The sequence below is a fragment of the Carlito syrichta genome, unplaced genomic scaffold (genome assembly GCF_000164805.1).
Source record: "Carlito syrichta isolate Samal-C Ts95f unplaced genomic scaffold, Tarsius_syrichta-2.0.1 Scaffold315407, whole genome shotgun sequence".
In the NCBI taxonomy this organism is placed as follows: domain Eukaryota; kingdom Metazoa; phylum Chordata; class Mammalia; order Primates; family Tarsiidae; genus Carlito; species Carlito syrichta.
In genome coordinates, this window is record NW_007259503.1 from 1,722,358 (window position 1) to 1,748,103 (window position 25,746).

A 25,746-nucleotide genomic window follows, 5' to 3' on the forward strand; every position below is an offset into this window, starting at 1 on the left:
ACTGCTCTCTTACACCCATGCAATCTGGCAGGCAGGTGGAGTGCAGTGTCTGTCTGCTCACTCCACCAGTATACTTGGTTTGATTGTGACCAAATTGGAAGGGCATGAGCTTTGTAATCTAACTTAAATTTAAACCTATTCTGCCACTGGATGTTGCCTGATTTTAGATGGCTTATTTAACTTCTCAACATCTCTATGTCCTTAGCTGTCACGTTGGACATTTACAGGACTATTGTGATGTTGAGAAGTTAAAGGACAATAGATGTCTATTAAATGATATTCATTATTGACAATTTTATTGTGAAAAACAACAAACAACAACAACAACAAAATGCTTTACTTATTCCTGTACTTACCAGCACAAAAAGGTCCAACTGAGTCTAAGGTAAACCCGGAGGGGCACTGATTGCTGCGATCTCCTACCACAGAGAGAAAGGTATAGTTAACTGGCTTATTAGAATATTAGCACCTAGTTTCTTTCCAGTAACATCTTTCCTGGGAAGAATATGCCAAATACAAAATACATGATGCAAAATGCAAGAGGTGAAAATAAGCAGGAATGGAAAACTTTTCCTGTTTCTCAAACAGGAATGAAATGAATCATGGTCCAGAGATTGTTGGCAAGCTGCTGTTAGAAGCAGATTTTCTGTGTAAGTTGTTTACATCAATCAAAAGAAAATTACATAAAATTATTCTGTGATAACTAAGAAGGGTCCAAAATAAATGTGTATGCCAGGCATAACCACAAAGTTCTATTTTTCTAGCCATTACTACTCCATTTTATGCTAGGAGAAAGAATGCTGTTTTCAAGCAACTTAAAATAATTTGTGCCGGTGAAAAAGAGAAACTCCATGAAGAAATACTTTCCTTTGATGGATCTCCTCTATTTGCAATGTTGAATATTTGGGTCAAAATCCCCCAAGTATGAGCAAATATTTCCCTTTCTGTGAAGTAGAAGCAAGGAGAAACAGGCATATTGTGATAGAATCGATTTAAGCTCGATGTCAGAAAAAAACACTAACAAGAACAAATTAGTTAAAATATCTCTTTCCTGAGATCATCCAAGTCCTCGTGTATGTGCAAGGGAGTGGGAATAGGGTAGATGAGGCAGAAACATCTAGGGCATATTGCTAAAGGATCATTGTGCGGTTACTGTGTGTCACCTCGGGGGCTGTGAGCCTTGTGTGCTTTCTTTCATTTAAACCTCACGACTCCCCTGCTGTCATGGTACATGATTTCCAGATGAGGAATTCGAGATAGAAGTTATGTAAATCTCCTAGCATCAAAGAGCTAATAGTCCTTCTTATCATCATGACAATCAAAATATTGTTCCCAAAACTTCTTAACTTCTCGTATGTGACATGAGCTGGAGCAAGATTTAGATGCAAGTCTGTTTAATTTTCAACCACGAGCTCAGTGCAACTCAGGTGGTGATTATAATTTATGTTTCATTTAATCATTTGCTCACACATTCCTTAATCCAACCAGTATGTTGTATAGGACACTGTGTTGGAGATATACTTGTGGAAAAAAAAATTATATAAACATAAGTTATTATCTGATATGTTGGAGATATACTTGTGGAAAAAAAAATTATATAAACATAAGTTATTATCTGATAGCTTTAGATTTTTGGTTCTAAATAGGGAAGATACTTGGATCTTCCATTAGATGGCATTTGGAGGTTTTTTTTGGAGATACTTTGGGTGCCATGATGATAAGAACTGTTAAAATTGAGTAAGTGGGCAGGCCCTGGGGCAGGGTTTACAACATTGCAATGTGACAGTGTTGTAGGATGATTTCTCCCTTGCTTTGCAAGGTTTTCATGAAAGTGAGAAAGCTGTAATTAGCTAAGCTGTGAACCTCTCTGCCATATAGTAAACATTTTTTCATATGATTTAAATATACAGTGAATTTTCTAGGAATGCAGTTGTCATATAAATTGTATTGATTGTATTTTGTTTTATTCATAATATTACTAAGAATTGCTCAAAGTTCCAAAAAAAAAAGAAAAAAGAAAAAAATCACACTAGGATTCTCTGTGCAGGTTTGGGAATATTACTAATCTCTTTCCATTCAAAGATTTTCATATTAAAATATATAATATTTTATTAAAAATTATTTTCCCTTTATTTTTATATTATATCTAAAGTATGTTATTTGGAATTATATTAGTAATTATTTTCACTTCAAGATACTAGAAGGTAATATAAAATATTTGCTTGTATATATATACTAATGTATGATAACAGCAGAAACTTTGAAAGGTATAAATAAAATTCCCTATAATCTTGTCACTTGGAACAAACTACTATTGAGATTTTGATACTTATCCTTCCAGTCATTTTTTGAATATGTATTTAAAAATTAAGTTAGGAGACATAGACTAATAATTGCCAACCTTTACAAATTATAAAAGTCATTTGGCAAGCTTGTTAAAAATATAGATCCCTTGGTTTTACTCCTATCAGAATAGACAAGAAAGGAATCTATTTTTTTTTTTGAGTTGGAGTCTCACTCTGTTGCCCAGGTTGGAGTGCAGTGGCATGCTCATGGCCACCACAGCCTCGACCCACTGGGTTCAGGCGATCCTTCTGCCTCACCCTTCCAAGTAGCTGAAACTACAGGCATGCGCCACCATGCCCAGCTAATTTTTTAAATTTTTATTGTAGAGATGAGGTCTCACCAATTTGCCCAGGCTGGTCTCGAACCCATGGGCTCAGGCAATCCTCTCAATTCAGTTTCCCAAATTGTTGGGATTATAGGCATGAGACATCGTGTTTGGCCTGTGTCTATGTTTTTAGCCAATATAAAGATATCTTTATAATCACTAAGGTGTGGGCAACCCAGGTTTGGATCATATCATATGCTACTTTTCAGTTATTATTCTCATGAATATTCTCCTTTGTTACTTACTTACCAGTATACTGTCAACATCTAGAGCAGTGCTTAGTGTAGAGTAAGTATTCAACTAATATTTCTTAAATGGATAACTGAGTTAAATATTTCTTAAAACTATTTCAATGACTGTTTAAGAATGTATCATACAGCTATGCCATAATATACTATTTATTTCCTATATTGAAGAATTTATGAATTATTTTTCTATTATAAATAACACTGCATTAAACTTCCTGAACATTTATTATTGTCTATTTCTGTGACTTTCTTGGGACAGACTCCTAGAATGAGATAACTAAAAATATGTGAACACTGGAAAGGCTACTGATACCTGCTGCTTTCCAGAAATGTTGAATCAACGAATAACTCCTGCCAGCAGTGCATAAGGGTGTTCATTTCCCCATCCCTCTGGAATACTAAGCAGCCATCAACTTGTTAATTTCTGACAACAATATTTGGAAAATGATACCTCATTACTTTAATTTTTATTTATTTGTTAATGAGGGTAAATAATTTCTTCACATTTGTCATTTGTTGTGAATTTCCTTTATGCATTTTTCTGTTGAAGGTATTTGTCTCCTTCTTACCGATTTGAAGAGTCTTGCATATATCAAGGTTAATCACAGTTGTCAATAATATGTGCAGCAAATATTTTTTCTTGGTGCACATTCTACTGTCTCATTTACTTTATTTATTTGTTTGTTTTTACTTTACTTTTTTTGTTCCCACAAAAAAGCTTTAGAAAATTTATTTGCAGTTAAATTTATTTTTAAAATATTTGATACCTTTGGATTAACATACCCTTTATATTTTAAAAATAAATCAATTCAAAATTCAAGATGTACAACATTTTTACTGAGATTGATTTATGTTTGTGAGTTGTCCTGCCCAATAGTTTCCAAAAGTCAGTGTGTAGACCAGATATGTTAGAATCATTTAGAGTCTGTGTTAAAAATAAAGACTCCCAGGCCCTACTTTATACTTGCTGAACCAAAAATCCTTGTGTCCAGAAATCTGAACTTTTCTCAAGCCCTCTCGATGATTCTAATTGCATTTTAGCCACACATAACTCTAGTCCACATCCAACACAAAGAAAAATTTGCTGGATTAGCTACCAAGAATGCAAGTTTGCCCCCTGGTGGTCATTCAAAAACAAATTGCAGGTACACAATTCTTGTAAAAGAATAATGTCAACATCAAATGGCACATTTAACGGGAATACCCCAAAAAATGTATGCACATTTTAAGAGATGTCCACCATAATCGTAAGTGACTAGATGTTGATGGTAACCACTTTGAGCACCTCTTGCAATTGCAGAAGTCAAACGTGACTTCTATTCCTATTATTACAATTTTAATACAGTTTTTTCCTTTCTTAAAATGTGCATGCATTTTGACACCCTCTGTATAAGCTGTAATTTATAAAATCATAGAATCCAAGGATAGTAAGGGGCTTAAAGGTCTTACAGTGTGTTTCCTTATACTGTGGGACCTTGATTCCCCAACAACACGCTTAGAGGCACCACAAAGTCCTTCAAGCAATTTCAGGCCTGGAAGAGTTACAAGATTGGGTAGAAAGTATAATGACTTTTAAAAAATCATTTTCATTCCTCTAGTCCCAAATAATAGAAATTCATTTATAACCAACATCTTGTGCCCAATTATCCTTTTAAAAAATTCTTTTAAAAATTAGATGGATGAAAAAAAGTAGAAACCGAGGTTAAATTTGAAAAGTATGCACAGTTTGGAAAGAGAAAATATAATTCTTTATCCCAGTAGTTCTTATCTTTTGTCCAAGTGTCCTGAACACGCATGGCAGTAGTAAAATGAGGTGGTGGTGATGATGGTGTGGGTGAAGGAGAAGTGGGGGTGCTCTGCGTGTCACTGGCTATGAGACTTCATGAATCTGGGATTATCTCAAAAAATGTGTACTCAGTCTCCAAGATTACTATGATCTCCAAATTGATGAAGCAGTTCTGATAGATGTTGAAGAAGAAAATGGTCGTGCATACAATTAATGGAAGCAAGAGTAAACGCTGAAAATTAATTTTTCGTGTATCTGCTGAGCATAATAAAACCAAAAAGTGATGTTTAAAATCTGCTTGGGTCTATGTTAGGAAAGCCCACACAGCAAAACATACACATTTTCAAGGTCAATGTGAATCCTTTTAAGTGTACTGATGGAAGCCTAAAGTTCCAAGATAAAGTGATTCAAACATTTAGTGTTTATAAAAAACTACATGCAAGTATCTTCCAGCATCAAAACCCCACAGAATATGAAATGCTAATGGCTGTGGTGATTCTATGACTGAAAAGGAAATCTCAGGGAATAGACACACCAAAGAACCACACAGCACAGGGGGACTAATTAGATCAAGGGTTACAGAACAATGCTTGGAATACGGAAAGCAGTTCAAAATTATAATTTTTAAAAACAAGAAAAGACAGTTAGAATCCTGATTACTGCTGCACTGTTTTTAAAAGCTAGTTTTAAAACGTGGAAACTTTTCCTGACTCATTTAGGTTAAGACATACCTTTACATTATGTTTAAGGAATTTAAAATATTCCTTGAAAAATATAATATACAAAACAGTAACAAATGAACTTTATTACTCGAAGAAAAATCATTTGGACAGATTATACGTTTTTAGCCCTCTGCACATATGTAGAATAGGACAATAACAACTCCATTATGTTGTATGAATAAGCATCCTGGTAAATTAAATGTACTAGAACTCAAATAATAGTGGCTTTACCACAGTGCTTTACGTACAGCAAAACATAGCACACATGAAAAACCTGATGTCATCATGTTATGTCTAGGCCTTACTATTTGTATTTTGAGTGGCATCAATGCAATTTTTAAAATCTTTTAGGAAGGACTAGTGGGATAAAAATATGGATTTTTCTTTAATCAAATTACCTTTGGAAATTGAAGCATGGATTTTAAAACCCAATGTCTCTTCTAACTGATTATAGTCAGATTCCACAGAGGATGCATGAAGTGTTTCTACCAAAAAAGGCATTCTACCACGGGCCTGATCGTAGAAAACGGTGTGGTTCCATGTGTATGGGATGCTGATGCCATCCATGGTGAACAACCGGGTTGAGTAGGCATACAGCTGTCCAGGACCTGTCTGAATGTAGTCCTCTGTGTAATCCTAAGGAGAGCAATAGAGATTTAAAGATCAACATGGCTCTTACTTTTTTTCTTAAAAGTACTATGTAATGTAGGATGAGAGAAACAGGCTTGGGGTCAAAAATACAGACCTCTAAATAAAATCGTATAGTACAGCAGTGTTCAGGAAATACTTTGAAGTTGGAACCTTTTGGTTATTAACTATATTAGTTTCATAATTTTACTGCCATAAATTTTGGTTTAGTATGAGACTCAACATCGTAGGTCAAGAATAAAGAAAGATGTGAAAGGTTGACTGTTGTTATCCTTTAATTTCTGAAATACTTTTAAGGATGATATACAAACAAGGGTTACTATTTTCTTTGTCTGGAAAATTTAAACTAATGGCCTAAGTCAACAAAGAGTGATCTTAGTCCTGATAAGCAGGGTAGGACAACCACTAAGAGTTTGCAAAGACCTGTCCCAGAAGACTTTTAAACAAAGGACAGATAATTATTTACAACCTTAATGGTTTAGACATTTATCCTCCAAAATCAACAAGGGGAAATACACAAGTTCTCTGAGTTCTTTCTATGAATTTTTGACTCAAACTCTTAGCATTACTCTAAAAAACAGTGAGGATTTTACCTTGACAGTGACCTCAGCAGGTGATTGAAGCTGCAGGACATAGCCACTCACAACAATATCTAGCAGCAAAGCACCGTCAGAATCCAAGCCGCGGGCAATATGCGTCATCCGCAAGATTTCTCCTGGGAATTATAAGTATTCATTTCGACAGCAAAAAATATATGGCTTGTGTAAACACAGAGTATATATACCTCACATACCAGTTCAGTCATGTTATTTTAGTTCAAACTTGAATAAGCATAAATGATAAGAGAATTGAATTAGCACTTAGCCTCCCAATCAAAGAGTTAGGCCTACTGCATTAAATTTCTTCTAAAAGTGCTTTTTATGTGGCAAAAATGTAACCTATGATTATGTGAAGAATTCAGTACTTGAAGCTCACAATAACAAGGGAGTTCTACACGAATGACTTGCCTGTGAGGAGGGAGGAACAACCTCACCAGGCACGCTGGCAATAACCATAAGTCTGGCCACATGGGTTGGGCTTTGTTCTTCCTGATGCTTCAAAAAGGAGCAAAGGGGCATCTTAGTCATTGAATGACCATGGAAAGAACCACTTGTCTTCTAAGCTGAGGAAATGGGGATTAAAGATGTGCCTCCCTCAATCCTTCTCTGAAATGTCATTGCCATTGAGGCTGACCAACTCTGAAGAGGCTTAAAATGGAGCTCTATCAAAACCATACGTGCCTGGAAAGGGCCTTGAGAAGCTAACACACACTCCTTAATACTAGGGATGAGTGAAAAGCCTTAAGATTTGCTTGTTTTTATTTCCACTTTTTTGAGAAAGAATTGCTAGAAAGTACCCTAATCGAATCTCAGTTTAAAGACAAAAGATCATAATTAATAACAATGACTCATTTTACTTCTTTGTCTTCTCTAAGGATTTAAAAACCCTCTCTAAGGTTTTTAAGAGGAAAGATTTTTAAAACAGAAAGGAGGAGAGAAAAAACACTTTGGGGGAATAAAAGTTACTATGCTGCTGGAAAACATATGGTCTTTTATGACTTTATGTTAGTACGGGTTTACAGAAAAATATGAAATTGCTTTCATATCATTTCTGATGAGATTGCATCAAAATTTTCTAATTATTCTCTGTGGAAACATATAACATCTTTTTCCTAACCACTAATCTTTATGGTAATCGTATTTTTTATAGAAATAGAATATTAAGTTCAGCTAACACTAACCAGTTGCAAATTCCACTTGAGTTTCTCTTTTGAAGACTGCATTGGTGAGGGTAAAGCCATTGACTGCTTCTCCTATTTCCTTTGCTGTTGTCCAATAAATGGGATTTAGAATAGAAACTATCTTTCTCATTGCTGAACCTAAAGGATAAATACAGTGAGAGAGCAAAATGTTTACAGTCTATGTTATTTTTGTCTTCATAAGACATTATTCACAAGGATGAATTGTAAATAATGTTGAATAACGCACAAAAAATACCAATAATTCAGGTGTTTTTAAAAGTGTACCACTGGGATAGAACTAAAGATTATTATAATATTTAGCAGTAGCATCCTCTAGAAACTTTATGTGGAAATGATAGGATAAAGAATAATATATACATCTTTAAAAAGAGGTGTATGAACAAGTTTTATAAGCAATGACTTACCAAGACTACGAGGTACATTGGTAATTTTGGCAAGTATTATTCTAGTATCAGAGTCAGGGCTATCTGTTATGGTGGCGTTAAGGAAAGCAATTCCAAATTCAACATCATTAATATTTCCAATAACACTTCCTCTGGCTCTCTGGGGCCCACCTATTGAGGGAAGAAAAAACATTCCTGGATAAGAAAGCAATTCCATCAACATTACGTGGGAGAAAAGAAGGCCAGTATTCAGAGATGCTACAAATCTTTTCTCAAACATCAAAAAGGTCATATGACATCTGAATTTAAAAGGGAAATAAATAAACTTTTAAAACGTTCTACTTTCATGTAACACCCATCATCCCCCATAAATCTAGGATCCCTTCAATCTATGCACATCATAGTATTACTTCATAAGCCAAAGAATACAATGTGTCCATTCCCAAAACTAAAGTATGTGCTTGTTGGTGGTGATGAAGTGATGATGACAATGAGAGTTTATGGAGCAAGTCATGCACAAGAGTAAACACTTAATACGTGTTCATTCTTAATCCCACCACAATTCTATGAGGTAGCTTTAAATAACCATAGTCTGCAGATAAGAAAAATGAAGTTTAGAGAAATCAAGCAACTTTCCCATCATGACATGAGTAGAAAGTGGAATAAAAATTTGAACATGGATCTACTTGGCATCAAAACCCATGTCCTTTTATTTATTGCTTCCTTCATGAGAACATAGAGGGAAAGGAGCGATCTTGCCGACAGAACAGTCTCTAAACCTTGCTATAGGTCATTTTCAACATAAATGTGCATTATCTAAGGGTCATTGTTCAGTCTTGGGGTTTAGAGCTTGGTTTTATCAAGTTATCTACATTACATATATATTGGAGTGTGCTTAACGTGAGAAAAATTTGAGAATGGTTGTATACTTTTTACTTGTTGTAAAATTCATATTAAGATATTTTGGGTGAAAAACAACTATAATTTTTTAAAATGTCGCTACATTAATTTCATATCTTCTTTCTGTTGCTGAACAAAATTATTGGTGACTAGCACAGAATAGGTGGTTCATGAATGTTGTCTTAAAATGAATTTCACGATTTGACAAGAGAGGGCAATAAATTGGAAAGAAATTGATAGTGGGATTCACCAATTTTTATTATCTGATGTCTTTTAAGTAAATACATTTTAAAGTAATCTCTAGGTATTTCTATACTATTACCATGCACAGGCAATCTCATTTTATTGCACTTTGCTTTACCGATACTGTATTTTTTACAGATTGAAAGTTTGTGGCAACCCTGTGATGAGCAAGGCTACTGGTGCCATTTTTCCAACAGCATTCACTCACTTTGAGTGTCACACTTTGGCAATTCTTGCAATACTTCAAACGCTTCCATTTTTATTAGCTCTGTTAAGGTGATCTGTGATCATTGATCTTTGATGTTGCTATTGTAATTGTTTTGGGACACCATGAACTGTGCTCATATCAAACTTAATCAATGTTGCATGCATTCTGACTGCTCCACCCTGAACAGCTCTCTCCCTCTCCTTGAGCCTCCCTATTCCCCAAGACACAATATTGAAATCAGACCAATTATCAACCCTACAGTAACCTCTAAGTGTTCAAGGGAAAGGAAGAGTCACATGTTTCTCACTTTAAATAAAAAACTAAAAATTATTCAGCTTAGTGAGGAAGGCATATTGAAAGCCAAGAGAGGTCAAAAGCTAGGCCTCTTGCACCCAACGGTGAGCCATGTTGTGAATGCAAAGAAAGAGTTCTTGAAGAAAATTAAAAGTGCTACTCCACATAAGTGAAAAGAAAAGTGAAACAGCCTTATTGTTGATATAAAGTTTAAGTGGTCTGGACAGAGCATCAAACCAGCCACAACATTCCTGTAACTCAGAGCCTAATCCAGAGCAAGGCCCTCCCTAACTTTTTTCAATTCTGTGGAGGCTGAGAGAGATGAGGTAGCATCAGAGGAAAAGAAGCTTAGGGAAAGAAGTCATCTATATAACATAAAAGTGCAAAGTAAAGCAGCAAGTGCTATTGTAGAAGCTGTGGCAAATTATTTAGATCTAGCTAAAATCATTGGTAAAGGAGGCTACACTAAACAATAGACTTTCAATGTAAATGAAACAGCCTTATATTGGAAGAAGATGCCATCTAGGATTTCCATAGCTAGGGAGGAGAAATCAATGCCTGGTTTCAAAGCTTCAAAGAACAAGCTAACCATTTTATTAGGGACTTATGCAGTTGGTGATCAATGTTTGTTGAGGCTAATGGTCATTTCATATTGTAAAAATTCAAGGACCCTTAAGCATTATGCTAAATCTACTCCATCTGTGGTCTATAAATAAAACAACAAAGCTTGGATGACAGCTCATCTGTTTATAGAATGGTTTACTGAATATTTTAAGCCCACTGTTGAGATCTGCTGCTCAGAAAAAAAGATTCCTTTCAAAATATAACTGCTCATTGACAATGTGCCTGGTCACCCAAAAACTCTGATGGAGATGTATGTGGAGATGAATGCTGTTTTCATTCCTGCTAACCCAATATCCATTCTGTAGTCCACAGATTAAGGAGTAATTTTGGCTTTAGAGTCTTATTAGTTAATATATTTTATAAGGCTATAGCTGCCATAGTGATTCTCTGACGGATATGGGTAAAGTAAATAGAAAACCTCTGGAAAAGATTCATCATTCTAGATGTCATTAAGAACGCTCATAATTCTTGGGAGGAGGTAAAAATATCAACATTAATGGGGGTTTGGAAGAAGTTGATTTTAATCTTCATGGATGACTTTGAGGGGCACAAGACTTCAGTGAGGGAAGTAACTGCAGATATGGTAGGAAGAGCAAGGAAATTAGAATTAGAAGTAGAGCCTGATCATGGGAATAAATTGCTGCAATTTCATGATGAAATTTGAGAGGATGAGGAGTTGCTTCTTATGGATGAGTCAAGAAAGTGTTTTTTTCAGAAACCATCTACCCCTGGTGAAGATGCTGTCAACATGGCTGAAATGACAACAAAAGATTTAGAATATTACATGAACTTAATTGATAAAACAGCCTGCAGGATTTGAGAAGATTGTCTCCAATTTAGGAAGAAGGGTGAAATGCTATCAAACAGCCATGCATACTACAGATAAATCTTTCAAGAAAGGAAGAGTCAATCCATGTAGCAAACATCATTGTTGTTTTGTATTAAGAAATTGCCACAGCCACCCCAGCCTTCAGCAGTCACTAACCCTGATCAGTTGGCAGACCTCAACATTGAGGCAAGACCATCTACCAGCAAAAACATGACTAGCTGAAGGCCCAGATGATTAGCATTTTTTAGTAATAAAGTACTTTTAAATTAAGATACATACATTGTTCCTTAGACATAGTGCTATTGGACACTTAACAGACTACATTATATGGTAAACATAACTTTTATAAGCATTGGAAAACAAAAAAAAATCATGTGACTTTATTGCAGTGGTCTGGAAGTAAATCACAGTATCTTTGAGGTAAGCCATTATTATATACTTGGGAGAAATACAATTGTATTCAACCTCATAACAATCAATAAGCATAGTACTTCATCATTTTAACTTGCATTATTTTGATTATTAATGAGAGAAAATATTTTTCATGTTGATTCTGCCTTCATGTTCTGTATTACATTCATCTTTTTAGAAAGTTATTGAGGGAAAAAGATATGAGGCCTGCCTTCATGGAGCTTCTGTCTGAATAGTGGAGACAGACATTCATTAGAATGCCACAAAAAATGTGAATAATGTGAAATTGAAATGTACTAAAGTACATGGCATCTACTACTCAGGGAGGTTTGAAAAGGAAGTAAAAATAAAGAAGGGATCTAAAGCAAGTTTAGGTTTCACTAATTCAGTGAGGGCACAAGGGCTTTCTGCCTCATATCTTTTTTTTTCCTTACCATTTTGTTCCCTCAATAACTTTCTAAAAAGATGAATGTAATACAGAACATGAAGGCAGAATCAACATGAAAAATCTTTTCTCTCACCAATAATCAAAATAATGCAAGGAAAGAGCATATGCTATCCTTTTGGGGGGTAATGTCTTGCCACATCCAAGAAAGCAAAAAGAGCAGAGAGCTTAGAGAGTGATGGGAACTGGGCTGCGAGGTGGTGCAGGAAAGTAGGCAGCAGGACCAATCAGGACCTGGTAGGCCACTTTGGTTCTTATCCTTAGTTTTAGGCAGGGGGAAAGATGAGTAGTGGGCATCACTAACTTACTTAATTCTCTGGGCCATCACTGACAATTGTAGCTTCCCACCTCAACCCTGGTTCTCCAGTATCCCAGAGGGACTTGAGTCTCAGTGCCAATAGACATCTCCTTGTTCTAACTACCTAGATGAGATCCTTGAAATCCTCTGCCATACTCTGTAACCCAATATGTCCACCTATTTAGACTTCCTGCCGCCATTGGGTCTGTTACCGCCAGAGGCTATCCTGCAAACATGCAGCTGAAACCTATACTGTTACCATGCCTCAGGTTGGAGCCCCAAGATCCTTGGTAATTGGTTGATATGTTGAACAGATATGTGGAACAGCTAACTAGTAGACATTTGCCCTTTTAGCTTGTCTAGGTCATACAAATATTTTCATGTAAATATCTCTCGGTCTGTATAATGAGCCTTTTGCTTTTCAGAAATATTTCATTTCTAAAGCTATCTTAATGCTTCAGAATGTCTAATAGTATCATGACACTTCAACAATATGAAACAGTTATTGTGGGTTTTCTTAAAACATTTAGAAGCATGTCTTTTGTCACAAGATATTTAGTATTATCCACCATTTCTTGGAATTCCTGCAAACTTTTCCTAAGGTCTGTGAGTTTTAGAATTCTCAATTTTTACATCACTTACAATTATCTAGCTGCGGTGCATGACTTGGGTTGAACTTGGTACTTGAACTCTCCCTATTCTTTCTCCTCTAACTGAACTGACCCATATTTTACTTTCCACACTCATGCTCTCCATAGTCCCATCCATGATTGAGCAGCCTATGATTACGTACAGTATTTCAGTTAGATATTTAGTCACCACCCCATTCTCATCTCTAGTCTGGAGTCTCATCTCATCCATCTTTTCATACTCTGCCTCGTGCTTTTACCTGTCAAGTCCAGGACTACCATTTACGGCTGTAAAGATTGTAGTCTTTTACTAAAAGCCTGGAAGGGGGAGAAGCAGAGGTTAGAACCCAGCTATGAGCTTTGGTATGGAGTTGCACCAACCAGGGGCAAGAGAGAGCATTTTTTCTAATTCTGCCTCCCAGATTTGACACTGTCTTGTAATTTGTGGCGCCTTTTTTCTAATGTGTACATATGCTGTAAATGTGCTAGCAATAATCTTGTCAATGCTTAATTTATCTGCTTACCTGGACATGCTTGTAAATTGCATCTGGTTATCTGAGTAGCGTCTCCTGGACAGGGGCGACCGCTTTTAGCTGCCACTGGATTGTCACACAGCCGCTTCCGAGTCTTTTCACCTCCTCCACAGGAGGCAGAGCACTGGCTCCAACTATGCCAGTTTCCCCAACTTCCATCCACTGCAAACAAGAAAGGAATGGTCAGTGTTAGCAAACTGATTTCAAGATCTATACTTAGGGTTCTCCTGTCCACACAACTTTCATTGTAAGATCTGAAATGTTGGAGCTGCTACAGTGAGCACTAAATGAGATGCTTTACTTGTTCTATTGCCAGGAATTGAGAGGCTCACCAGGACACATGTCAGTGTTGCACCTCTGGATCTGGGAGTCTGGCCCCCCACAAGCTCTTCCTCCATTGGAGGGACGAGGGTTATCGCATGTGCGGTACCGTCGCATTTGCCCTCCGTTACATGTCCGGCTGCATGTTCCCCAGCCACTCCAAGGACTCCAGTTACCATGGGCTACAAGATAGAATCACTTGACATGAAAACAGAGCTCTGAAAATGCTCAACAATGACATTCATCCAAAAAGTTTGAAAATGTCTCTCCCCATGAACTAAAAAGAAACATACAAATCTGTAAATAAGCAACTTCCAAAAGAAGACAACTTAGCTGATGTTTTGACTAGAAACTGGGTGTACATTCCAGTGATTATGTGATTCCACTTAACATACATTTATTGAGTCTTAAAATCTCTTAGGAACTGAAAAGTATGAATGAGACGGAATTTCTGCTTTTGATGAGCCAAGGCTGTAACATTGAGTGTTCAGATTCAGAAATCAAGTTGCTGCAAGGGTCTAAAATTCTAGCCTGATGACTGAATTAAGACAAAGATCTGCCTTGTCTCCATATAGGAATCATAAGCGCCATTAAGAGTTAGCATGCAAGTGGGGACCAAAGGGAGGTCCAAACTTCACCTGTACAATGGCCACTTATGTATGTAATCCTAAATTGTACCCCACAATTTTTTAAAAAGAAAGAGTGTTAGCACACAAGGGTGTGCCATCTTTGTACTTTGCAGCTGGTCCTGTATAGAACAGGTGATATAGGACACAGCCTTGCCCCATGATTCAATGGCCTCTATGCTATCATAAGAACACAATAGCAAATATCCAACATTTTGACATCCTAAACCAAAGGTGAAGAACCAAATAACAGAATATTATAGCTTTAAGGGCTTAAGGTCACAATGAAACTTTTTTAAAAGTATAATGTTGACTCACTATTTCCAACACTCACTTGGGCAAGGGTCACTATTGCAAAAATCACTCTGGACATCACTCCCTCCACATTTGCTTCCTCCATACTGGGGGACAGGGTCAGAGCAGTCCCTTGTCCTTTGTCTGGCGCCTCCTCCACAGGACACAGTACAGGCACTCCAACTAGCCCAAGTCGCCCACTTGCCATCAACTGGAGGAAGAGAAAAATGTATGAGCTTTGTTACTGCCTAAAAACCATCAGGTTAAACCCTGGTTATCAATAATTTGAGTGGTGCTCTTGTGGGTACAGTCAGAATGGAATAGAGTTAAGAGAGGTAGATGTTAATCTATTCAAGGTATAAACAGTGTATTTATCTTACTTGGACAATGTCTTTCATTGCAAACTTGCATCTGTGTTTCTGCTCCATCACAATAGGATCCATCAAATGATGGTGGTGGGTCATTGCAAAGTCTTGTTCTTGTCTGGGTACCTTTCCCGCAACTTTTGCTGCATGCACCCCAAGGCTGCCAAGCACTCCACGCTCCATGAACTACAAACAACCCAAGGGCAGAGTATCAAGACACATAACCATGTTTGTTAAAGAAACGAGATTATACAAATAAACTAGCTCAGTAATGAGCTGATTAGCCCACAATCTAAAATAATTGAAATTGAACCACGGGAAACACAACAACTGATGTTCTTCCTTTCTCCTTCTGGTTAGATTTTCAGAGGAATTTATGTATATAGAGAAATTCAGAAGGCCTACTTAATGCCAAAATAAGTGCCCAAAATCACCCAAAGGGCTATTTTATTAAAATTAAATTTATTCAAACTACCATATGTGAACACAATATGAGTGTTTAAATCCTAGCTAAGTATCTGTCTGTTTTCTGTGCGCTAGAGAAAGTGGAAGGAACTGGGAGTTTGGGAACAAGGCTGTATAACAGATCTAGATGTGGCTATGGACAATACAAATATTTCTACAATGATAATTTGGACCACAGACTGTGAACCCACATCTTTAAGCTTGATTCAGCTACATACTCACATATGTACTTAGATCTTTCAACAACATGATGATTTGTACAGTTGTAACTCTTTGAAAATGTTTCTCCATTGCATAATGTTTATGAATTAAAAGTTTTGAATGACATATTCACTTGCTTCCTAAACAACAGAAAAAGCTGACCAGTAGTTTCCAAGGAGTGATATTAAGGTCTTCTTTCTGGTAACTAACACATTATGCCATCTGACCACAAGACTGGAACAACCTTAGGTTTCCTACCAGGTGCATGGGCTGAGAATCAACATAACGGTTTCCCTTATGTACAAGTTAGGATCAGGTCATATTTTTGTTTTGAGGGAACTTTCTAGATATTGGGCTCATAAAATATGTTTTTGGTCACTCCGTTTAATCAAAGTAAAAACCAAAATAAGGGCCTCAAAAGCTGAGTCTAAACATTTTCTTAGTATAACCTATAAAATAACAAAAGAATAAGTTGAAAACCAAATAATAATGATATGATAATATGTCTGCTTTGGTTAGAATAATGATAGGATAATATGTCTGCTTTGGTTAGAAAATATTTTAAAACACACCTTGCATCTTCTCATAGTTAACTGATTTCTGACTGAATTGATGACTTATTCTTGTGCTTTGTAGACACAGATAAATGAGTCAAACGAATCTACTTTAGCCAGCAAGAATTTGCAATAAGAAATATCTGGCTAAACTGCAGAAGGAAGAAGAAAGCCTTTAAATATATGGAAGATATTCAAATCTGCTTCTGGTTAATTCAGGTTGATAATGCTCATAGTGCTCGAAACAATGCAGAACAGTAAGTTTTACATAAATGTGAGCAACGAACTATTATGAACTTCACTCAAAATTCTCAGGAGTTTTCAAGAAGACACTTAAAAAGTTCTCATTCTTAAATAATCTGGAACTATATATATAGTTTTTTTGCTTCTTTTTTTTTTTTTTAACAGCATTGTTCTCAAATGGAAGGATGAGCCACCTCAGAAGATCTCAATCCTTTTTAAGAGGAAGATTGGGGGTTTAAAAATATTCTTCTAACTGGAGCAGGGAAAGTACAAGATAAGACTAAAGTATCTATTTGCACCAGAAAGTAAGGAGGTACTCAAAAAATCATGGGAACATCTCAAGAGAACACTGAAGCTAGGCGGAAGAGGCCTGTTCCCACTAGGCAAATCTAGGATAATTTGAGCACCACAATAAATAATAATAATGGTGTATGATAAACCACTGAATGATAGCTGAGTATCATACCACTGAATAATACCTGACTCCACACTCATATAAATCAGAAGTAAAAAAATAAGAAAGTTCTGCACATTATAAAATCAGATATAGAAGGTATGACGGAGACAGAAAAGAACTATTTTGCAAAGATCATAGTAATAACTGATTCAAGCAAGAATCATAAATGGATGCTAAAACTAGTGGATCAAAGATTGATAATAGGATGATTATATAGTCTCAAGTTTCCCTTCAAAATACTTATTAATTATTAAAGTAAAAACAGTAACTGTACAATGGCAGGACAACCTTAAATAAATGAAGAAAGTTAACATAACCAGAATGGGACAAACTGACATTATGTGCCTTCTAAAGAGATGCATGGAGAAGGACACGAAAGCATTTCTATGGTATTCCTCCCAAAATGCAAAGCCTAAATATAATCATGAGGAAAATCTGACAAATCCAAATTGTATACTGATCTATAAAATAATTGGCCTGTACATTTGAACATATCAAGGTCATGAAAGACAAAAAGAGGTTGAAGAATTTTTCCTATTAAAAGAGGCACAATATATATGATAAATAAATGCAAATGAGATCCTGGATTGGATCTTGAAATGGGTAAAAAAAAAAGTTATAAAGGATATTATTGGGGCAACTGATAAAATATGAATATGGACTGCAGATAAGACAAAAAAATTAGATGATGAGATTAGGTAATACTGTTGTATTAATTTTAACACTGGATCAACATTAAATTTCCCAATTTTGGTCATTGTACTATGTTTATGGAAGAGAATGTTCTTGTTTTAGGAAATACACACAATTGATGTATCCAGGTAAGGGCTATGTAAAAATTCTTTGTACTGTTATTGCAACTTTTCTATAAGTTTGATATTATTAAAATAAATTTGTACTATAAACATATATCTTCTGTCCCTAAAACTTTTATATACCTTCTGGATGAGAAAGGCTACCTTAGGCTAGCTGTCCATTTTGCAGTGGTGGACTCAGAAATGTTTAATAACCAGTTTTCTGGGGTTGGGGAGGGAAACTCTGACTTGTAGAATCTGCTGATTTTTGTGGTATAAGTACTCTGAGCATGGTCAACCTACCTGCCAATATGGCATCACTAATCTCTCTTGCATGCTCTGGCTCCAGGACATTATTAATATTATGCCAAAACAATAGCTAAATTAAACTGGTTCAGGGGTTGGGGAATAAAGAAATAACTAAAACACAGTAAGCCAATAAAACAATGAACAAAAGAACAGTAAGCAAACAAATGGACAGTAAACAATAGTTAATACAAAAAGGAAAAAATTAATTTTATTTTAGTTTATTTATAAAAGCCATGTAGTGTTTCATGATGTAGTTATCACGGCTAACAAATTGTATAAAAATTGCTCAAATCAGGTATTTCCGGCACTTTTTACTTTAGAACATAATACTATTACAATTAGCTTTTTAATTCTTTGAGACGAAAAACAAGTTTAACTTTTTATTTATTTTCTTTAAGATTTCAAGACAGTGTTTTATTTTTGTAATGTAATCAAAGTTCTGAACTGCAAATCAAGAAACCCAGGATCTAAGAGAATAGGCTTGGGAATCAGATTAATCTGGGTTCAAATTCTTGATTCACTTTTTACTAGCTACGTAACCTTACTTATTTTCTAAATCTTTCCTCATCTGCACAGAAGGATGCAATACCCAATATTTGTCTTTATATGGTTTATCCACATCCCTTTTTTTGACCATTCCAGCTAAAGCATCTCTTGCATCTGTATTCCATCACTTTAACTCTTTGAGTTTTTTCAGCATGTTGGTCAATATTTGAAAGATATTGTCTATTTCTCATTCTAACTCTAACAATTAGAACAGTGCCTTGAGTACAGAGTAGGTGCTCAAAAAACATTTAATGGATGAATGAAATAATAAATGAATGAGCAAGCCCTCCTTTGCTCCGTACGATTTCTTTTGAGCTGCCAAACAAGGAGCTCCACCCTCTTCACACTAAATGGGCAAGTTGCCCAAGGTGGTTATCAGAGTTCCCTCTTCCCGGACTCACTTGAGTTCAGGGGTTAGCACGTGAGACAAACAAAACCAAACAGGGATCTTTCTCAGAGGCTGATATTAATTCTGAGAGAATCTCTTTTTCTCTAAGGCCTTGGATGGTAAGGCCTCTGTGAGCCAGTAGCTGCCAGAAGTCACTTCTTCCGCCACATGGAAAAAGTTTAAGAGAGAATAAAGCCAAAGAGAGGAAAGTAAAGATTAGAGATGAAAAACATGCTAGTAAAAAATGTGGCCCAAATCCTTGGATTCGATTATAATTGAAGAGTTTTCTACTGAAGGTTGTTTAAGTCTGATTTTTGTGCTTTATTCTGAAAGAGTCCTAAAATATAAAATTAATAGCTACATGCATATATAGCACCTAAAATATTTCCTATCATATGATAGGTATTTAGTAAATGGTAACTATTGGTATTCTGTCTCTCACCAGCTGTGTGTTTCTGGGAAAGTCTTTTTTAACCTCTCTAGGCTTCATTTTTCTCACCTGAAAATGAATGGCTGATGAGATGTTACTTTATGACTTTGTAAATACTTATGTTTTCTTTACATGGTTAAAAACATACACCAAAAACCAGGCTCAGTGGCTCAGCCTGTAATCCCGCGCCTTTGGGAGGCTGAGGTGAGTGGATTGCCTGAGCCCGCGGATTCAAGACCCGCCTGGGCAGCAAGACCTCATCTCTACAATAAATCAAAAAATCAGCCGGGCATGGTAGTGAGCGCCTGTAATTCCGGTTACTCTGAAGGCTGAGGCGGAAGGATCACCAGAGCCCAGCAGGTCGAGGCTGCGGTGGCTGGGAGCGGACACTGCACTCCAGTCTGGGCGACAGAGTGAGACTCCAACTCAAAAACAAAAACAAAAACAAAACATACACCACAGAAGAGTTTGTCTTCATGTTAAATTACATCAAATATTTACTTAACATTAATTAAGATCACACCTTCACAAGTTTTTCCATGAAAAAGATTCTCGGGGTAGAGGCCCGAAGAAAAGGGAATTACGATTCCTTTATAGAATCAAAAAATATAAAAGTATTGCTTATCCTAGCATTATGGGCAGGTTCTCACCTGGGCAAGGTCTAACGTTGCACATGATTATTTCTACAGCATTCCCTTCACATGGACGCCCAGCATGCTGAGCCGATGGATTATTGCAAGTTCTGGTCCTGGTTTGGTTGCCACGTCCACAGCTCCTTGTGCATTCTTCCCAGGGACTCCATTCTGACCAGCTACCATCCACTATACACAGGGGACCATTACACTATCAGACATATTTCAATGGAAAGTACTGCGAGGCAATCCATAGACAGGGAACAAAGATGAATATCTACTAAACACATGCCTATGGGTTAAATAAAGAGGCGTACCCGGACACGGCTTATTTTGACAGTTACGCATTTCAGAATCCGACCCTCGGCAAGGCTTCCCACCACTGGCTGGAAGGGGGTTGTTGCACAGACGACTCCTCTTTTGGATGCCTTTTCCACAGGTGACACTGCAGGATCTCCATGCAGACCACTGGGAAAATCCACCATGAACTACAAATAAAACATTGTACTTTGTCTTAGCTTTTGTAAATAAAAGACTGTAAATCAGATTTCATTTGAGATATGCACTGGATACACAGTTGAATTCATAACTGCTGAGAAATAGCTACGGGACTCTCTCCTTTCAGGTAAAATTAAAATATAAGAGTGAGAGAAGAACTTCTGTTAACTAGTTTCTTCTCAGATCCCATTCTCATTCACTTGCACATGGCTGCAGGAAGGGTTAGAGACTAAGATGTTTATTTATTGTTTACCTTTTGGATATAAGTCATTCTTTAAAGTAAAATATACATATTGATTTCTGAGAATAAACTGACTTAGTTTTGAATATGAAATTTAGTTTGGGATTATATTTATCAGCTCAGCATTTTAAAGGTCTATGCTATATTGTTTTAGTCCCTTCAGTCTATAAATTATGATGTGATTTTTGTCCTATTCCCTTTATCTAGAGATATCTTAAGGTTAGGGGCACTTGGGTTATCCCAGGTACTATTTCATATGATTATCCCTCTGATCACACTCACCTTGGACTATGATCGGCACTCTGACAAGGACAGAGCCCATTAAGTTTCGAGCAACACATTCATATTCAGAGGTATCTTCCTTCTGAGCAGCAGAAATATATAACGAATTATTGGACAACACATTAACTCGGTCGTCCCAGGGGATAGAGTGCCCCTGACGGGACCATGTAATGATTGGATGAGGTTCTCCAGTTGCGTGACAATTCAATATGACTTTGCCACCAGCACTAACAACAGTTTCCACTGGCTCAAGAGTGATAATAGGAGGACCTATGGGGAAAAAGCACAAAGTGCCTCTTAGTTTTTAACATTATTTTGAAAAAAAAAAAAAGCTGATTTGCTAAAAAAAGAAAAGCATTGTTGCTTCTCAACTACTAAGGTTGAAGGTTGTAATTGCCTTGAAAAAAGTTTTCATAGCTCTGTTATATTTAGTGAATGTCAAAAGTTTAAGATCCCCACAAAGATTAGCCTTCAGTATGGGCTCTACAATCATGTTTTCTGGATTCAAATTCTGCCTCTGCTCTTGACTACCTCTCTGAACCTTTGTAGTGTCTTTAGGAATGGTGCCTACTTCAGAGTATTCCTGTCAAACTCAACTAAGATGATGCAAGCACAATTTTTGAATAGGGTAAGGACATAATACTCTTAGTTAAGATTACCATTTTGATTTGTATTTTTCATTAGTCATCATTAATGTGTTCAACATACATGTATCAAAAGCCTACCATTTGCCAAGCATTGTTCTGAGATAGAGATAACATTATTTTCAGTCTCAAGGAGGTCTTAGTCCACTGGTGAGATAAACAAGTAACTCATTATTTATTTGTGCTATAACATACCTATAGAATAGTGAGTATGTGCTAATATGGGAGCATAAAGTACAGTAACTCAGATCAAACAAAAACATGTCACTGGAAGTAAAGAGAAAAAAGAAGACTGATTTAAGAATTATTAAGAGAGTAGAAATAGTAGAATTTTGTCATTGAGTGGTATGGATTAAAGAGAAGAACTGATGATGTCCATATTGATTTCAACAATATAGAGTATGTTTGGGCAATTCAACAGCAAATGGCAGGAAGAACAGATTTATTGGGAAGTATTAATAAATGATAATTTGTATCTATTTAGGGCTATACAGCTTGAAGTATCTGTGAGGCATTCACAGAAATATCTAGATGACATGTGGATATTTATATCTGAAGCTCAGAATAGAAATATGGTCAAGAAATATAGATTTGTGAGTTTTTCATGAGTGGATATGATTGCATCAAATGAGAGTCTAAAATGAGAGGAAGAGGCCCAAGGCAGATACCATTGCAACTGCATTATTTAAGAGATGGAGAGAAGACAAGCCTATAAATTATACTAAGAACTGATCGCTGAGAAGGAGAAAATGGTATTGTTTTCTGGCAACCAAAGAAAGGTGTTTTAAGGAGGTGGGAGAGGTTAACAGTGTCTACAGTGGATGATGGTTGCTCAAGTAAAGTCTTTGCAAAGAATTAAAAGGAGTTTATTTAGCTGCTAGCAGAATGTTTTTTATAATGGTCTACAGTGCCAAGAAAGACTATGATAGATTCATTGGAGGAGAAGAGATTTTCAAAAATGAATAAGATTATATGGGCAGAGAGGAGACCACTTGGATAGAGGACACAGCATGAGATGAATTTAGCTTTTTTCTTTTTTTTTTTTTAGACAGGGAGGACAACAGAAGGATGATTCACCTGGAGAGTAGCAGCAAACAATATTTTAAACATTAGTTAACATCTAAAAAAAAAAAAAAGAAGGGTTTACATTTAGGCAGCCAAAGGGCAACATGTATATTCTTGATAAGAAACATGATGAGGTAAGAGCCCTGTTTTAGTGAGATTTAATTGAAAGGTGGACAGACTTGCTCAACAAGAGGTCATAAATGTCAGGTAATTCAAGGTGGTAGCTGTATGTTTTAGATTGAGAAGTGTATCTGGAATAAATAAAACATAAATAAGATAAAAATATAAGTAAAATGTGTTTTATTGTGATATTAATATGCTAGTGTTTTCTGTAAAGATATTACTGACATGTTGTCTTTCAAAAAGTAATTCTTTCATGCGAAGTTTGACTCTCTCAGCATGTGTCTTATGACACATTATTTTTATATATGAAATGTCCAGGCCAGCACTTTTATATCTCTCTGAGTATTCAGATTATATTATGTATTCAATAAACTTGTCGAATAAAGTAAATACTTCAGATTTATCACACGACACTAAATGACAATAATTACCAAATAAGTCCATCTTCTCATATTATTATAACCAAAGAAAGTGTCCAATAAGATTCAGAACATACCATATTTTAACATTTCCAATTGCACATAAGGCTATAAATTAACACAACAATAAAATTACACATGTACACCTTTCATTGAATCAATTTTATAATTCACACAATTATCAACCAAATATGAGCATTTTATGTAAATAAAAACATTGCCTCTGGTGCTTTGATCTTAATTTGAAACAAATTATGTTTTTGGTTTTTTGGTAGACCTAATTTATTAAAATTAACTTACTGTCACTATGTATAGGTGAGCTGCTCTAATGTAGCCTTTCTTAAACTGGGTCAGGGGAACACTCTTCTGGGAAAGATTGGTTGTGGGGTGTCCTACCTACATCCACCCTATAAAGAGGGGGAGAGGGCACAGAAACACCATCTAATTTGAAAAATGTGGCACATTATATTCTCCTCTTGGTGAGCCATAATCTACATCAGCATTTTAACATTACTAGAAAAAACTGCCGTGAAGAAGCTCAGTATACCTGAGCAGGACTGGGCACACAGTAGACACACATTCTTTATATATTAAAAAAAAAATTATTAAATAAACTCTGTTTAGTACAGTTTTCCTTAGGGTTATTTGACCATAGAATCCTATTTTTTCCCTAATATCACCCCACAATGTTATTTGATAGACATATATGTTAATAAATCATTGTCTTAGATGCTTATTAAATTTTTATTATCTATTCAAGTCTTCCAGTATTACAGTTTGGCAAACAGCTGTTAGGAAATACTGGTCTAGAGCCATCTCTCAATAGTGAATGAAGAAAATATAAATTAACCTGTTAAATACTGAGCTTATTCACAAAATAACTTGGCTTACTTAAATTTTCAACCCAATGGTGCTGTCTTCAGACCAGCCCCTGAAGTGATTCTGCAGACTCTCTGGGGAGCTATTGGGGTCATTCATAGTTTTCTAACTATGAAAGGACTGCGTTATAATGACTTCTACTGAGGGGCTTCAATAAATGAGGAGTCCACCCAGAACATTTAGTTATTGCATGAAAGATTGATGGCAATCAACCTGGAGCACTTTTGAGCTCATACATGAATCATTCACAATCTTACACTGTGCATGTTAGATAAAATAGAGAAAATAATTTGTGCAAAAGTTTATTAGTTTTATATTTGATGAGAACTGCCCCATCAGTAGCAGAAAACTGAATTAGACACACTCTGAGAGCTACCACTAACAAACTTGTTATAAAGTTAATGGATATTCTTTATTAGGCAACATTTCTTAAGTGAAGTTTGTAATTGGAATTTCATTAAGCAGCTTACTTTGCAGAGTAAGACTCATGCTGCGCTCCACCACCCCAGCTTCATTGGTAGCTACACACGTGTAGTCACCAGCATCTTCATTCTGTGGAGACGAGCAATATTTTTTTTAAAAAATATGAATCTTCAGAGTAGGGCAAATCATTTTTTCCACCTTGATGCTAGTTTATTTGAAATTTCATTTTTGAGAAGGTATTTTAATGAAAATGGGAAAACCTACATATATCTTCAGTAGGTTTAAAGGAGGAGAAGGAGGAAGAGGGAGAAGGGAGAAAGAGGAAGGAGAAGGGAGAGAAAAGAAATTCTAAACCTAAACTTTCCCAAAACAGCCTATCATTGATCTCTAGGAATAACAACTGGTAGGAAAACAAAGCAAAAATAATATTATTTTATATTCATCTCTCTGAAATTATTTTACTAATAAAAAATCCCAATGCCATTCTCATGGATATCTTAAAAAAGCATTAAAATAATCAGGACAAATTAACAAATATTGAGTCCTTTCTAATGGGGGTTACTAATAACACATTCAGCTGGGCTGGGCCTCTGTCTAGAGCATTTGAATTTAGGAGAAAAAGTAAAAAACTAATTTACTTGTAATAATAAATCACAGAATGTAAGTCACAAGCTTATATATATATGGTACAGAAAATGAGAATTATATGAATTTAGGTTTGGTGACTAGAGTCACAGATTTTGCTGAACACCTTGTGAATGGGAGGATTCAGGTCTCTTTAACAGAATCAGTAGGGGAACTTATTTGCAGGAAGTAGAGCAAGGTGGGAGGAGGAAGACAGATGTCAATTCAGATATTCATTAAGAGCTTTCAA

General features: G+C 36.0%; 1 protein-coding gene across 1 annotated transcript in view; it reads right to left on the bottom strand.

Annotated features, from left to right (window-relative positions):
- Nucleotides 1-25,746, bottom strand: part of HMCN1 (hemicentin 1) — a 467,592-nt gene that overhangs the window by 23,857 nt on the left and 417,989 nt on the right. The window contains exons 86-98 of the mRNA XM_008072785.1: nt 24,920-25,001; nt 21,320-21,589; nt 20,616-20,786; nt 20,317-20,487; nt 15,295-15,465; nt 14,955-15,125; nt 14,006-14,176; nt 13,665-13,835; nt 8,281-8,430; nt 7,856-7,993; nt 6,669-6,790; nt 5,826-6,063; nt 357-419 (exon numbers count right to left, since the gene is read on the bottom strand). Coding sequence (XP_008070976.1) covers nt 357-419; nt 5,826-6,063; nt 6,669-6,790; nt 7,856-7,993; nt 8,281-8,430; nt 13,665-13,835; nt 14,006-14,176; nt 14,955-15,125; nt 15,295-15,465; nt 20,317-20,487; nt 20,616-20,786; nt 21,320-21,589; nt 24,920-25,001 — 2,089 coding nt within the window. The remainder of the gene's footprint in view (nt 1-356; nt 420-5,825; nt 6,064-6,668; nt 6,791-7,855; nt 7,994-8,280; nt 8,431-13,664; nt 13,836-14,005; nt 14,177-14,954; nt 15,126-15,294; nt 15,466-20,316; nt 20,488-20,615; nt 20,787-21,319; nt 21,590-24,919; nt 25,002-25,746) is intronic.